Here is a 13,627-nt window from a genome sequence, read left to right as displayed (position 1 = left end):
TGCGATAGGCAAATCATCCACACAGTCCAAATCATTACAATCATGGACAACAGCCAAGTGGGTCACAGTCAGTATCCCAAATGGGGCTCTGGTCAAAACTAGGGCTCTATGTCAGGAATAGAGTGCCATTTGGGACTCAGCCAGAGGGGTTACTTCCTAACTTATTCAGATATACAGCATAACTTAAAAATGTGATTGCTTTGCATAAAATGTAAAGAGAGGTAATTATGTACAATTTCGTCAAAGTCGGGAAAGTTAACTGAATTCAGCACTCATTTTCCCACTTTTCAATATGCATCTACAGTTGCGATTCCGTCAGCCTTCCACTTTTCGGGCTTTTTTACCACATGTAAAAATATAAATATTTGCCTATTCCAAGTAGCCATTGAAAGGTATAAGTGCCGGCAATTATTTATTTTTTTCTCCATTTTTGTCTATTTTGTATTCAGAACTACACTTTTTGCTGTCAAATGTAATGCCAAAGGTAATGTAAGTACTAACAGTCTATGTAAACCAAGCCCAATGCCAGAGGTGATTATTTTTGCGCCCATAGCGGTTCTTGTGGCGATATGGCTACAGCTACAATATGTCTCTAGATGTAGGCTAAATAGTTATTGTATGGACCAAAGTTGTAGGGTGAAGTTGCCCCKAGACACTGATCTGGGCTCAGTTTTGYATTTCCCCCACTAATGGTTAAGGTTAGGAATGGGGAGGGGAAGTYGATCTTAGATCTTTACCTATGGGAGACTTCACACCATCTAAAAAGCGTCTCAAGGATAAACTGAAGAAATTCCAACAGGAATAAGGTCAATACAGAGAAACGTACAGAGGTAACTGCCAAAATAAAGAAAACATTGGGGAAATAAAAAATAAATATATATGTTTTATTGTCACACACCAGATAGGTCCAATAAAATGTGTTGTTTTACAGGGTCAGTCATAGTAATACGGCGCCCGTGGAGCAAATTAGGGTTAAGTGCCTTGCTCAAGGGCCCATCGACAGACTTTTCACCTTGTCGACTCGGGTATTCGAACCAGCAACCTTTCCGTTATTGGCCAACGCTCTAACTGCCAAATGAGGGATACAAAGTATATTGAAAGCAGGTGCTTCCAAACAGGTGTGGTTCCTGAGCAATTCCTAAGCAATTAACATCCCATCATCCTTCGGGTCATGTTTAAAATGCTGGACATTATTTTCGCTACCATGGCTATGCCCCCATAGGATGACAATGCCCCCATCCACAGGGCATGAGTGGTCACTGAATGGTTTAATGAGCATGAAAACGATGTAAACCATATGCCATGGCCGTCTCAGTCACCAGATCTCAGCCCAATTGAACACTAATGGGAGATTCTGGAGCAGTGCCTAAGACAGTGTTTTCCGTCTCTATCAACAAAACGCCAAATTATGGACTTTCAATCACTGGCGTAAATTAGTGTCGCATYCCTCCAATAGTTCCAGGCACTAGTAGAACCTATGCCAAGGAGCATTTAAGCTGTTCTGGCTCGTGGTGGCCCAGCTCCCTATTAAGACGCTTTATGTTGGTGTTTCCTTTATTTTGGCAGCTACCTGTATATGCACTGAGTCTACAAAACATTATGAACATCTGCTCTTTCAATGACATAGACTGACCAGGTGAATCCAGGTGAAAGCTATGATCCTTTATTGATGTCACTTGTTAAATCCACTTCAAATCACTGTAGGTGAAGGGGAGTAGACAGGTTAAAGAAAGCTGTTTAAGCCTTGAGACAGGCGCAAGAATTGCAACGCTGCTAGGTTCAYGCTCAACAGTTTCTGTGCGTATCAAGAATGGTCCACCAGGCCTCAATATTAGCAAGATATTCTTAATGTTTTGTACACTCAGTGTATCTCATAATATTTGTCATTCCACTAATAGAGTGCCTTTTGGGTAGTGTAACTTTGTGACAAATAACTTTTTATAATTTATCTGTCATAAAGAGCACATGTTCAACTTCATAACAAAAAAAAAAAATCCCATCTCAAGAGGTTAAATTTAGAAAAATAACAATAAAAGTCACCATAAAAGTGACAAGGTTGACAGTATCAGGGTTGACGATTTCATCTTAAATCAGTCTTTACTGCTCTTGTGACAGGGGGAATGGAAGCTTTGAACATGTTAAAACATTTTTAGCCTATCTATCTATGGGAAACAAGGTTGATATGTTATGCTCGACGTGCTCAGTTTTCCACCACAAAACACTAGAAAATGGTAGAAAAAGAGTAGAACCAGCTCACCTGCTTTTACACTATGCTTTGACTATAAATGTTCAATGTTTTATTTTGAAAATAATAACTTAAAAATAACGTTAGCCAACTTTTGGCTAGCTCTAATGGTACATCAACTGGCGAAAACTAGCCAAGTTTATTTACTTCTGTTGAAACGGGACAAAACAAAGGCTACAAAACATTTCTATACACACAACAGCTGTTTGATACTGCTACTTGACAGATAGCTAGAGGATAGAGCTGGCTGTGGTAGCTACAGAACTTCAGTCGAGAGGGGATGAAAGATTAGCTAATGTTACATGTCAGTTACACTACTAGCTCAGSACTGGGAATAAATGCTTTTTTTCTGTTAAGTCAAACAGCAGTTACCTTGGCAGCCAAATAAAGTCAAATAAAGAGTAGCCAGTTTCTGCTCTGCTTGCTTTTACAACTCGGAGAAAAAGCTAAACACACACAGACAGCAGCTGCCTCTGTTCAACTCTCCTGTGCCAGTCCTATAAGGCAGCCTTTCAGAAGCTTTGCCTTCACACAGCCTGTCTGAATGCTCTGTGGCGTCCGCCTGGCCCTAAATCCAGCTATCTGAAACAGCCAAACAGCTTAACCGACTGCTCTGAAGCGGCCTCATGGTCCTAAAGCACACCGACGGCACTTTTTGTATCACAGCGCCACAATAAAATTGGGGGGGGACAAAAAAGCAATTTCAGAATGTGGGGGGGGGTCATGTCCCCCAGTTCCCAGTTAAAGTTGTGCCCCTGGATGTATGTGATCCAACTGTTAGTGTTTTATCAAAATGTACACTCATAATGTCTGAGGGACATAAAGGGACTCTACTGATGGAATGACACATTGATATGTCTATGGGTCAACATAATAAGACATACTAATAGACACAATAGACTTTTGACCGATTTGTTAGGAGCTGTTGTGATGACATGAAGGCACAGGCATCAGTGATTTTAACTCATGGCACACATCTCTCCATACACAAACTCAGCCAGCATGAGTTAAGGAGTTMTTGTGAAGAACTAGGCCTCTGTGAGGGGGTAGGGTGGGGGCACTGGTCCTTAAGGGGTTTGCCTGCTTGGAGGGGGTGTGGGGGTTCAGGGGGCCCCCGGCCCCCAAAAGCAAACGTCACGCTATGGAAGAAAAATGGTCAAGGTGAGTTGTAATTGAATTGAACCATTTTCTTTTGTGGTACTAATCCACATATGAGCCTGACCAAAATGTGCACTCAGTCCAGAACGTCTTTGGGAACAGGACGTGCAAATCTTTCCCCAGGCCGGTGGTCCGACCATGTAAACACATACTGTAGAGACCCGAGGATCYCAACCCCAATAAGGTTTTGGAGCTAGTTGTTGTTGTCAGTGGCACACCACTAGTAGAAGTAGTCAATACTAATACTAATTATCTTCTTACCAATTACTTTACCTCTTTGCACCTGTTTTTTCAACAACAAAAAAAATTATCATTGAGGACAGACCAAAAAGTTAAGTGAAGGTTAGGAGAAAGAAAACAGTATCATGTTTTAGCTTTGTTTTTGGTGTTTTATTGCAGAAATAAATTATGTGGTGCAAACACTTAGTAAATCTGGCCCTGTTTCATTATACTTTAGCCAACTCCTGGCCGTGTGGTTGTCATGACTATACCACAAAATACAATTCTGATGTATACTCTAAAGGCAAAGCTGTGTTGCCCAAGTCTTACAGAATTCCAAATTAATTAACATAATTTCAATGGATTTCCTGAATGCACTAAATGTCATTGACCCTCACCTAACAAGCAACCAACCAAAGATCTGACTAAAAGGTGGCAAAAGAACAGTCTTTATCACTTTATAGCAAAGTAAGTCACGTGGGGCGACTTACTTCGATATCAAGAGATGACTGGAGACTTGTGCTAAATACCTGTGTTCTCTGCTTGTCTGTTGCCAGTTCGTTTTGTTTCGTGAAACCTACCAGCGGTTTTCCCCTTGCGTTTCTCTGTTCTAGTTCTGCCCGGTTTTGACCATTCTGCTCTGAGCCTGCCTGTCGTTCTGTACCTTGCCACACCACACTGGATTATTGACCCCTGCCTGCTCTGACCCTGAGACTGCCTGCCATTCTGGACCTTTTGCACCCTATCTGGATTACTGACCTCTGCCTGCCCTTGACCTGTCATTTTCCCTACCCCTGTACTAGTAATAAACTTTGGTTACTTCGACACTGTCTGCATCTGGGTCTTACCTGAAACGTGATAGTTATTTWAAAAAAAGAGTCTGCATGACTTGGTTCTCTTCACAACCATACACATATTATGCATAGCTAAATAACAGGCTATTATTCCAATTATTATTAATCGAATCAAGACTCCAACACATGCAGGACTCTGCCCCATCCACAAAAGCTCTCTTTCTTCTTATTACTTAGGAGCTAGGCTGGGCCGTTGGGAAAACAGTAGKTTTTTTACCTGCTACACTGGAAGCGTAACTGTTACACTGGAAGGGTAAATCTTTTGGCCAGCAAGAGCAGTGCTTGAGCCACTTTATCAAGGGTTCACGGGCCTGAGCTGTGTGTAGAAATGTTGAAAATGGAACCAGAGCAGCGCAAGAAATGAATAGGGTTATCTCACGGACTGCAAAAGTTACACGTCTAGTGTAGCAGGCCAGATAGGACAACTGACTTCGTCCACTGACCTAAGTTCTGTAAAAGTTTGAATCAAACAGAGCCTTTTATAAAAGCGCCTCTGTGTGGTCATTAGTCGCTTTCTGTGTATGGAGTTGAAAGACAGCTGGACATTTCACCTCTGGCGATATCATGTATCAACACCTTGGGCACTACAATGCCAGAGGAGAGGACTAGTTCAGGGAACAAAGCATGGTGGTCCTTCAAAGGTTAGCGGTTAGCTCCAATTAATTTGTGGGGGGGTAATACCGTCACTGGCTCATCAGCCATTTTGTTGGCACCATCCTTGGTTGCTTTGATGTGGACCACTGAGATAGTGTCATCGAGTTTCACCAGMCAATTTATTTTGATTGACAGGCTAATTAACCAGAAAACCTCTGACAAAACAACCTATGTTTGTCAGCCTGTAGTGATCCGTGTGGCGTTGCTTAGCAGGGAGCTTAACAATTCCCTGTAAACATTTTATATTTTTAACCCTTTAGAAAACCATTCTGAAGAGGAGGTTAGCAACTCTCAACCAAATTCATGTTTATGTATTCTTGCTGTTGGTAAGAAGTTAGAACTAGCCAGTCACTGAGCTTACAGTAAAGCTACAAGCCTTGCTAAGTTGATTACATGTTAGCAGAGGCTAGCCCTGCCGCACGAGAGCTAGGGTCAGGTTAGCTCCGGCTGTTACCTCACACAAGGCTGCGTGGGCACAAAACTGGCACCCAACTGCCAATTAATCAAATTGCGTTGCCTTCCTGGCAACCTCAAAAGGAAGAAAAATAGGTAGGACAGCTGCGTGTGCCAAGATGCGGAGGCTCAATTACTTTAGGAAAATATAACAGGCGAGAAATGTCGAAAAAAAGATCAATGTAAAGTCTGCAGCACTGCCCATGTGTCATAAGCCCTGGGGAGTTCTGGCTTTTCTCACTTCGGCCTTTGGAAAGAACAGGAACGTCGGGATGAGAGGAATTACCACAGATCCTATAGTGCTTCCCGGTTTCCCAGCCTTCAGGGATTGGGATATGCAGGGAAGGGGAGGGAGGGGTGGACATAGTTGCTCGCCATCACCTGTTGCTTCAGTGAGGGAGTTTGGCTGCGGCTGCAGTTGAAGAACTCTGAGAAGAACATGGAGGACCAGGGGGGAATTTGGCACTGTGGGAAGCTGTGTATGTCACAGAGATGCTTGACCCCTCAGCCTTATTTGTTGGATAAAACACACTTGGCTAGGCCATATTAGCATCATTGTCATGTGGACTGAGAAACACACACACATTTTTGGCATGAACACACATACACACTAAACTACTCATAAGGCACACATGCACACACACATTTTTGTAAACTACTCAGAGGCACATACTTGCACACACACACTCTCTCTCTCTTACACACACACACTCAAATAAAGAGGAACACAGAGGGACTTTTCAAGTGCCCCATTAGTTCGAGGAGCGCAGGGTTGTGGTTGTAATAGCTCCAGAGATATTTGTCATTGCCTTGTCAGTGTAATGCTTCAATGGTCGACATTTTACAGCCTGGTCTACACTGTCCTCAGAGCCCCATTAGCTATGTGTGAAGGCAGGCTGGGCCGCTCTGTCAGTCGTGACCAGTGTGCCTCGTTAAATGGCTTGGCAGTGGGCACCAGCACATTTCACCCACGGATTTACTGCCATTGCCAGAGACTGGTCCAGTAAAATTCAACTGAAAGTTAGCCTGACAAAGGCCCAGCTCAGTAAAAAACTTTTTTCCCCTGAAATTATGAAAATTATGATAATACCCCTTTAGTGTAAGAGTTGTTTGAAAAGACCGCCTGAAATTTCATCTTGTTTTGGTGGGATGGAGTTTTGGCTTGCCTGGTGACAWCGCCAAGTGGTAAATTAGTTAACAGATCAATAAGAAAAGTTCCAAACCTCAATGCAAACAACAGCTAGTTTTCGGTTTTCCCCTCCCCACTCAGACCACTCCCAGACAGTCCTAGGAATCTATCTTTGCTCGGAAGCTATTTTTATTTATTTTTGACCATAAAAAAMCCCCAGTATGGTACTTAATTGCTACCCAGAAATGATTTGATATTGAGATTAAAAAACGGCTGCATTGGTATCACACACATGGTTATAGTTGAGGAACAGTGCTGCGATTGCCAAATTTTCTCACACTTTCTCGCTACTTCCCCATCTGTTGGTCTCTACTGAATACATGTACCGGTAGGCTATGTTTATTATCTCATTAGCAGTAACCAAGGCTACGTCCCAAATGGCACCCTATTCCCTATGTATTGCACTAAGTAGGTAGTAGCGGGCCTTTTGGGACACAGTCCAAAACCTTTTCACACGGTGGGCTATGTAGGTACCACCTATGGAGCTGAAGCTTACTGGTCTGGTGGGATTTAGGGAGAGCTCTTCCCTGTCCACCACCTTACCCTAGAAGCCTCGCATTCTGTCCCACGCCACAGCACATGGTGCACCATCAGCAATCTTGCCCGCCCAACCTCCCACAAAGACACACTAAAAACTGCACAAACCTGTGTATGTAAGCTGTATGTACACACAGACACACTTTGTCTCTATCTCCTATCCATGCCACGGTGTCACCTCACTGCCACCCAGCCACCCCCTGTGACACCCAGTCAGGCCTGGTTGCCATATGSAGCATGCTTCCATCCTTCCTCTCCACAGGACGTTGGTGGCACCTTAATTGGGAAGTTCGGGCTCGTGGTGATGGCTGGAGCTGAATGAATGGTATCACACACATGGTTTCTATGTGTTTGATGCCATTCCATTTGCTCCATTCCAGCCATTATTAAGAGCCGTCCTTCCCTCTGCAGCTTCCACTGTTCCCCTCTCTCCCCCTGGTTCACTCTCACTGTGTGGGAACGGTGCCTGGCTGGCTATTGGCAGGAATGAATGCAGTCTCAATAAAGTAGCCTATGTTATATAGTAGTAAGAATATATCGTATTATTTTATATTGGATATATTGCAGGTGTGTGCCTATAGTGATAATAGGGTGTGGACACAAAGTATGCCCACATCAGGGGACCCCCCCCCCCTCCCTCTCTCTCACACACCCTGTTAACTCAGATAGGAAATGAAAGCCAGCTGCGGCTTACTGATTTTATCTGTGATGCTTTGCTGTTATCTGTATCTGACCTTCTCAGGTGTTTATGCCGCCGAGTTGGACTGATTCTTCCATTTCCACGTTGACGGAGGAATCACGGGAATACACCGAAGAGCCTTTCTACTCTCCGCTGAAACCTCTACACTCCTCACATATCTGTGAGTAATGTAATGTAGTAATGTTTGCCCATTATGCCATTTGTCTTAGGCTACATTATCATCACATTATCATCACGAACTCAGTGGTAGAATAATCGACAGTAACATACCACAGGCTTGAAATAGGGATATCTGTTGCAAATGATACAAATCACATGAGCGCCATTAAAAGCATTCATTAGGCATAACAGGTAAACAACACATATGCCTGTTTTTGAATCTAATACCAATTCTAGACGTAATTCGTTCTAATAAAACAGTCACGCTGTGGTCAAATGCTCAAGTGGAATTATAACGGCTCATCATGAGGTGTTTGAGCTAAATGTGTGGAAGTGATGTCTTTGTATTTAGTTCAGCACTCCATTTAGTGAAGTGATTTAAATACTCCCGACAATAAAAACGTTCCCAAAGATGCCATATGGAGGGGCTTTCACGATCAAGATGATCTGATTGAACTCGATGGAAAGCTATGGAAGTTCGTTGTTAAGAGGAGCACAGAGGCAGCGTACGAGTACTTCTCTTTCTTTTCCAAGTCATAGAAGTCAGACTGTTATCAAAGGTGCCACGCTAATCAAATGCCACATCGCCATGACATCAAACAGCTTCTCTGTTGTGAACTCTACAATTCAACAGAACTACCTACAGTTTAGCGCTGTTGTTTACAAACTGGTGGATAATGCTGGTGCTGCAGGTGCAATTCCAGACACAACAAAAGCCTCTCAATAACCTCCACCACTGCAAAGTCCCGAAACCTCTCGACTCATTTGCTGCCACATCTGTTCCTCAGTGTGAGTTAACTATGAAATGATTTCTGACATTAATGATCACAGGCCTGGTGGATGAGCTGTCTGACATCAATGCTTTTCTAGTGTTGACAGGGCAGAGGGATTTAGAGTGATATCATCTGCTTGACTGCCGGGCTGTAGAGCACTGTAGCATTGTGGGACTTAGCCGTAGGGTCTGAAACATTTCCTCTGACGGTCTGTCTCCCTCACATCAATAAACTGGTTTATCCACCCACTGTATACTGTATGTCTCAGTGGGCGATCTAGACTGGACTGGAGAGGTTGGTGGTTTACAGCCTAACTAAACATGACAGAAATCCACTCAAAACTATTCTTGTGGATATTGTGCTCCCCTTCTAGAGCATTAGCACAATCTTAATCAATTTTGTAGAGCGTAGAATACCAGCTCTGACCAATGATGTGCATTTTCATTATGTACATAAAAGATTGGGAGAGAACAGCTGTCATGCAATCGATGGACAACATGAAAGCCTTCTATTAATCCCACTCCCTGCAGCTAAAGACCTCATCTCCAATTCAATACTGTCTGTTTCCYTTCACCTGCTGTGGGCGCTGCCTGGCCTGTGTAACAGACAGAGAGCAGTGAACCTACAGGATCCCCTCCAGGACTTTCTCCACATCTCTCCCCCGCAGTGCCGACCGGCAGCCTAGAAGTCTCCAGAAGTTTCCCGATTTATGACAGGATCTCATTTCGGGATGAAACAGTTACAGAACTAATGAAACTGAGTGGATTGTCAGTTTATCCAAGACGTTTTGATGGGTTCTGATGAGATTTGCGGCAGCCATTATTTTTGGTTCAATAGGATCGACTCTGATAAGCCCGCTCTACGGCCCCCAAAATAAAACTACGGACCGCTCTATCTCAGTGTTCTTAGAGGCTTTTCCTCTAGGTGAGACCTTTCTATTTCTTGGCAGTTGTTCGCTACTTACTGTTCACTCACTCACAATTCATCTTGCTTCTAATTCACTGAAGGAGAAGGAATCTACCTCATGGCTATAAGAGAACCAAAGCAGTACACACCATGCAATTCATGGTTTGAACCTCTACACCAGTGTCGATAATTGACCTGGTCACGCTAGAACAATTCCTGGAACACCGGCCATGCCTTAATATCCTGGTGTTGCTTACCCTCTAGGATGACTTCTTTGCCCGTCTTCTTCAGGGCCTGCACGGCCTCGTCGTGTGTGGCGTCCCGGAGGTCGGCGCCGTTGACCGACAGGATGGCGTCACCCACGTACAGGGCCTCTGTCTGGTCAGCCGCCAACCCCTTGAAGATTTTCGAGATGAGAATGGGCATTTTGTTCTCTTTTCCACCTGTAAAGTAGGCCGTCATTGTAAGATAAGAATTTGTTCTTAACTGACTTGCCAAGTTAAATAAAGGTTCAATCTAAAAAAATATATAAAGTAGAGCACATGGCATTGGCTCGGTTCATATCAATGAGACACAGTACGCTTCACGTACAAACTACAAAACCAGATGGTTACAGGGCTTAGATTGTGCATGAATATAAAATATTGTGGTCTACAGGATTAGAATACATACTCTTTATCCTAGGGCTTAAAGTAAGTCCCTCCCCACTGGGCACATTAACATTTGGTTGAGTTGTCAACTAATGTGAATTCAACGTGAAATTAACAAAACATTACACCATGTCATTGGATTTAGGTTAAAACTTTTTGAAAAAAATGGATTCAAAAATGGATTCATTGGGTGGAGATGGCGTGGAAACAATGTTGATTCAACCATTTTTTGCCCAGTGGATCTGATACTAGTGACTAACATTTGAGGTGTATCTTGGGAATCTTAGAAAGTTTGTTGAAAGTTGTTTAAGAGAAAGGAACGTAGCAATGCACAAGGAAAGTTTTGCTCCATGGGTGTAGGTACTCTTGAGACTGACTAGATTGACTGACAGAACAGAGTTCATAGTAAGTACATAAGACTGCATCACTCGCGACAGTGCTCAACGGTTTAATTTGAAAAGCTGAGCAAGGGACTGGTTTCACATTTAGACTGCAGTTGTAGAGAATACGAGGACACCAGTCATCCACTTTGCCCGGCTGCAGTCCCTTCTCTCTAACAGGATAATGAAGGTCAGTTCATAGGCTGATGAATCTGCCCATTCCAGAGGGCCCTTCGTGGGAAATATTGTCAATAATGTCAAGTGCCAGTTGGGTCTCGGCCTTGGGGTGGCTGAGAAATGTTCCGAAAGAGGATTAAATCAAATTAACTCCGAATATATATTTCAAAGGTTGGCTCCCACGGGCGATTCTACGGATTTAATTCATGCATCGTCTTCTGAGACTAGAGCCAGGTGCCCTAAATAAAAGATGCCGGGGCTGACACACCCATGCATCTCAATCACAGTGGCATCGCCACAGACTGCGACTCCCTCCGCTGTCAACATGATCTATGCCTTTTCTGAGTGGGGCTAGCGTTGCACGCCAGTGTGACATTTGATGGTTGTTTGATCAGTGATTGAGATGCAGAAATTATGGCCACCAAATTGAGATTCTGACGCCTGGTGAATTGTGTGGGAGGCGAGAGCAGAAAAAATCCTCAGTGATTCAATTGATAAAAATAGAACTACCAGATAATGTAATCCCAGACTGTAACATCACCAAATCGAAATCACCAAGGAACAAACTCCAAATAGACTTTTAGATTAGATCATGAACAAATCATAGACAATATGCAATATTGGGCTATATGTCATAAACTACATTTAAGCCAATCAACTTGAATATGTGAAATTCGAAAAAAAGAAATCACACTTCTCTTATTATTTTTTTGTCTGAATCCTTTCCAATCCCCCCTATATATTTTTTGTAAATATATATACAGTATACACAGTACCAGTCAAAAGTTTGGACACACCCACTCATTCCAGTTTTTCTTTATTTTTACTTTTTTATACATTGTAGAATAATAGTGAAGACATCAAAGCTATGAAATTACATAAATGGAATCATGTAGTAACCCAAATTTTTTTTTAATCAAAATATATTTTTGATTCTTCAAAGTAGTCACCCTTTGCATTGACGACAGCTTTGCACACTCTTGGCATTCTCTCAACCAACTTCACCTGGAATGCTTTTCTAACAGTCTTGAAGGAGTTGTCTTGGCTGTGTTGGCTGCTTTTCCTTCACTCCGCGGTCCAACTCATCCCAAATCATCTCAATTGGGTTGAGGTTGGGTGGTTGTGGAGGCCAGGTTATCTGATGCAGCACTCCATCACTCTCCTTGGTCAAATTGCCCTTACACAGCCTGGAGGTGTGTTGGGTCATTGTCCTGTTGAAAAACAAATGATAGTCCCACTAAGCGCAAACCAGATGGGATGGCGTATTGCTGCAGAGTGCTGTGGTAGCCATGCTGGTTAAGTGTGCCATGAATTCTAAATAAATCACAGACAGTGTCACCAGCGAAGCACCCCCACATCATCACAACTCCTCCATACTTCACGGTGGGAACCACAGGACAGATTTCCCCCGGTCTAATATCCATTGCTCGTGTTTCTTGGCCCAAGCAGGCCTCTTCTTCTTATTGGTGTCCTTTAGTAGTGGTTTCCTTGCAGCAATTCGACCATGAAGGCCTGATTCACACAGTCTCCTCTGAACAGTTGCTGCTGAGACGTATCTGTTACTTGAACTCTGTGAAGCATTTATTTGGGCTGCAATTTCTGAGGTGCAGTTAACTCAAATGAACTTATCCTCTACAGCAGAGGTAACTCTGGGTCTTCCTTTTCTGTGGCGGTCCTCATGAGAACCAGTTTCATCATAGCGCCTGATGGTTTTTGTGCGACTTCGTATTATATGTTACGAATTTTCAAAACGCACAATAAGTTTTAATTTTGCAAAATGTATAATATGTTACAAATTTGCMAAATGTATGATATGTAACAAATTCTAGCTAGGTGTTTAATGTCAGCTAGCTAGCTAACATTAGCTAGGCTAGCGGTAAGGGTTAAGGTTAGAGTTAAGGTTAGGGTTATGTTTAGGAGTTAGGTAAAATAGTTAAGGTTAGGGTGTCACGATCGTGTGGAGGAGAGACGGACCAAAACGCAGAATGTGGAAAATAAGCCATCTTCTTTTATTTTACTACGAAGATGAACATGAAACGAAACACTATTACAACCTATACAAAAACAACAAACGACCGTGAAGCTATAAACGTAGTGCACACACACAGGCTACAAACGTTCAACATAGACAATTCCCCACAAACAGCTAAAGCCTATGGTTGCCTTAAATATGGCTCCCAATCAGAGACAACAATAACCAGCTGTCTCTAATTGAGACCCAATTCAGGCAACCATAGACTTTCCTAGATACCTACACTCAACCATAGACACAGCTAGACTACTATACTAAACATAAACCCAACTACTCTAATAAACCCCCTAAACCTTACAACCACCCTAGACACTACAAAAACCACATACATTCCCCATGTCACACCCTGACCTAACCAAAATAATTAAGAAAACAAAGAATACTAAGGCCAGGGCGTGACATAGGGTTAGGGGAAGAGTTAGCTAACATCATAAGTAGTTGTAAAGTGCAATGAACAAAAATATAAATGCAACATGCAAAAAATTCTAATATTTTTCTGAGTTACAGTTCATATAAGGGAATCAGTCAATTGAAATAAATG

General features: G+C 42.8%; 1 protein-coding gene across 2 annotated transcripts in view; it reads right to left on the bottom strand.

Annotated features, from left to right (window-relative positions):
* LOC111961886 (alpha-1-syntrophin-like) overlaps positions 1-13,627 on the bottom strand; it is a 64,770-nt gene that overhangs the window by 41,808 nt on the left and 9,335 nt on the right. For both annotated transcript variants that reach the window (XM_070440001.1, XM_023984517.2), the window contains exon 2: positions 10,105-10,290. In XM_070440001.1, coding sequence (XP_070296102.1) covers positions 10,105-10,290 — 186 coding nt within the window. The remainder of the gene's footprint in view (positions 1-10,104; positions 10,291-13,627) is intronic.

The sequence above is a fragment of the Salvelinus sp. IW2-2015 genome, linkage group LG1 (assembly GCF_002910315.2).
Source record: "Salvelinus sp. IW2-2015 linkage group LG1, ASM291031v2, whole genome shotgun sequence".
In the NCBI taxonomy this organism is placed as follows: domain Eukaryota; kingdom Metazoa; phylum Chordata; class Actinopteri; order Salmoniformes; family Salmonidae; genus Salvelinus; species Salvelinus sp. IW2-2015.
Note: the sequence above shows the minus strand (reverse complement) of the source record. Positions and strands in the feature narration are given on the sequence as shown.